We start from the raw sequence: 3,013 nt of genomic DNA, 5'->3' as shown, positions 1-3,013 counted from the left end.
ACCATCATTAGCTTCATCGTCATTCACATTCGGTCAAATTCAGACGACATCGTCAAGGCAAAATTACGGCATATAATTCTTTTTTTAAACAAAAATGAACTAACTTTAAAAAAAACTTGGAATTTACCGAATCAATTTAATAAGAATGAAGCGCATAAGAGAAAAGGAAAAGTAATTCCCCTGCAGGCTGGCAACACCACCGCAACACCACCGCACTCTACTCTCCATTTTAGAGGCGGCGGCTTTAGTCTTCATTCAACACTACCAGTTACTCTATTAATAAAACGTGTTTTTATTTCAAAGATTTCCAATATTAACACTGTTCAGTAATGCTTCAGACTGCACTACCGGATTAAAAGAGAGTCGACAACAGACTAAACGTGTGTGAGTAAAAATTGATCTCCGTGCTACGCCTATCAAAAAAACGTTTCACACAGAATCTGAAAAAGGTGGTGTGCAATGTCCAAAACTACAGCATATTTATACTGAACATGGCCCTCATTTCATAGGAGAGATCCATATACCATTGTATTATAGAAATAACAAATCAGCCATGGTTTTCTTAGTATTTAATATTCAATATGGCCTACATTTTAACACCTGCTGAATATGTTAGCATGAAATGCATTGCTCAATGCAATTCTCTACATATGAAAACTGTAACTTGATAGGCAAACATTTTCTGATTAGTTTTACAACAGAATAATTAAGACTAAACCCCCTGAAAATTGGGGCTTATAAAGGGAAGCGAAAGTCTGAACCATGAAACCCTTCTTCACCACAAAGGGATTTTGATACCTTTACGTAGCGATACTTGTGTCATATAAAATGGGCAACTTCAACAATCTAGGTATCATATCAATCAAGTTTAAGATAATCGGTCGTAAATCATTTATAATAGCTGTTCCATTCAAGTTCTTAGAAAAGAAACATGGCTGTATTGAAATGGTTGAGCATTTGCCTGACTCTGTTCTGCCAAGGCACAGCAGCATCAAAACCTTGCAGGTGGACGCAGTTTAGGTTGGGGAAGCTGAACGATGTGAGCATAGGCCTGCTCTCAGATATGGTGAGGAATTTAAACTGCACCAGTCCGCTATTTGGTGTGCACAAATTGATGCGCAAAATTCGCAATGATATTCAGATTTCTATTTTGCATTATAGCACATTATATTTTTAAGCAATGCTTTCACTTTCTGTACCGCAATGTTTCATTTAAGGTTACTATCACAATATAGTTTACTTCTTGATATTGATATGAATTCTATTTCAGGGTGGACTCTTTCCACTTATGTGTGCAGAAGAAAACGTCGAACAAATGTTTCCAGAGGATCTTTACAAGAACACAGAGGTAGGATACACTTCAGCATTTTGATAGCCTAAAGTACAGTATAATTTAAATACAGTATGGGTAATTGGGAGTTTAAAACCACTTATTTAGACACCCAATGCCTAAAACCCTGTTTTATTTTATCCAGGGTGAGGACGTCTATGTGGTTGCATTGGAGGCTATGCGATATGTGGAACAATTATACAACAACAGTCTGACGTCTGTCACGTGGAACAAAACAAAACTTAACATGTTCCAAAACGTCATATATCGTCAAGTTCAAAACTTAGAGTTATGTGTAAGTATGAGCCCTCTTGTGTAGTCTATAGGTTATACGCTGGGTGTACAAAACATTAGCAAGACCTGCTCTTTCCATGACATAGACTGGCCAGCTGAATCCAGGTGAAAGCAATGATCCCTCACTTGTTAGACCCGCTTCTTTTGGTGTGGAGGAAGGGGCGGAGACAGGTTAAACATGGATTTTTAAGCCTTGAGACAATTGAGACATGGATTGTGTATGTGTGCCATTCAGAGGGTGAATGGGCAAGACAAAATATGTCTTTCACGGGAGTATGGTAGTAGGTGCCAGGCGCACCAGTTTGAATGTGTCAAGAACTGCAACGCCGCTGGATTTCTCATGCTCAACATTTTCCCTTCTGTGTGAAGAATGGTCCACCACCCAAATGACATCCAGCCAACATGACACATCTGTGGCAAGTATTGGAGTCAACATGGGCCAGTATCGCTGTGGAACGCGTGCCCTGACGAATTTAGGCTGTTCTGAGGGTAAAACGGTGTGCTCAACTCAATGTTAGGAAGGTGTTCCTAATGTGGTGTACACTCAGTGTATTTTGGGGGCAGACAATCGTGGGCATTGGTATTTAAATAATTTAAACACTTCAAACACACCAAATATGTTTCTAATATTTTCATAACCGTCTCATAAGACATAATTAATGCACTCACCAGCATTGTATATTGTCTCCAGGTCGTAGGTGGTGTTTGGGAATCCTCTGGAGATGGATGGTCGGTTACTCTGAAAACATACTTCAACAAGCTGAACACCGTCTTGAAAGAGAAGGTGGGTCCAATTTCAAATGTCCTCAAATAGAGGCTAAATTAATCTGAGTAAAAGTTCTAAATCACCAGAAATAGGACTCATTTCAATGCCACAACTCACATATGAAACTTGGAATTGCCAAGTGCCGTTTTAATGTCGATGGATGCGTTGGAGCAACAACACCTGCAGTGGTTGAGTTGACTGAAATAAAATGTATATCTTGTACGCTCTCCAGGAACACAGCGCATGCGCATGGGAGATTGTGCGAAAGGAGATTCGCGAAAACTTGGTGCAGTTCAAGAAATTCATTGACAGCAGAGTCAAGCTGTGAGGAGAACCAAAGAATCATCATTGGAGACGTGACATATTCCTCAGGCTGGCTAACAGATTGATGGCTCATATATATACTGACTGACTGACTGGCCGGCTGCTTGATTGACTGAATGACTGATTTATTTATTTATTTATTTATTTAATTGGTAGACTGATTGATGTGTACACTATGCGTTTATTTATTCCTGTCTTATTTATAATACAATACAATTAAATAAAAAATACATACAACTAATCTCATATTGTTTTCATTCACTTATATAATTAATTCATGCATTCTTTTTTTTATAGAC

The 3,013-nt window shown here is 38.6% G+C and overlaps 1 protein-coding gene across 1 annotated transcript; it reads left to right on the top strand.

Moving 5' to 3' along the window:
• Positions 1–931: 931 nt before the first annotated feature.
• Positions 932–2,718, top strand: LOC106600866 (interferon a3). The gene is made up of 5 exons (XM_014192597.3): positions 932–1,066; positions 1,271–1,348; positions 1,476–1,625; positions 2,316–2,408; positions 2,623–2,718. Exons 1-5 carry the CDS (start codon positions 932–934, stop codon positions 2,716–2,718), a joined length of 552 nt encoding a protein of 183 aa, XP_014048072.3.
• The last annotated feature ends 295 nt before the right edge of the window (positions 2,719–3,013 follow it).

This window comes from Salmo salar, chromosome 03, assembly GCF_965601325.2.
Source record: "Salmo salar chromosome 03, fSalSal1, whole genome shotgun sequence".
Taxonomy (NCBI): Eukaryota; Metazoa; Chordata; class Actinopteri; order Salmoniformes; family Salmonidae; genus Salmo; species Salmo salar.
This window is presented reverse-complemented; position numbering and strand designations above follow the sequence as displayed.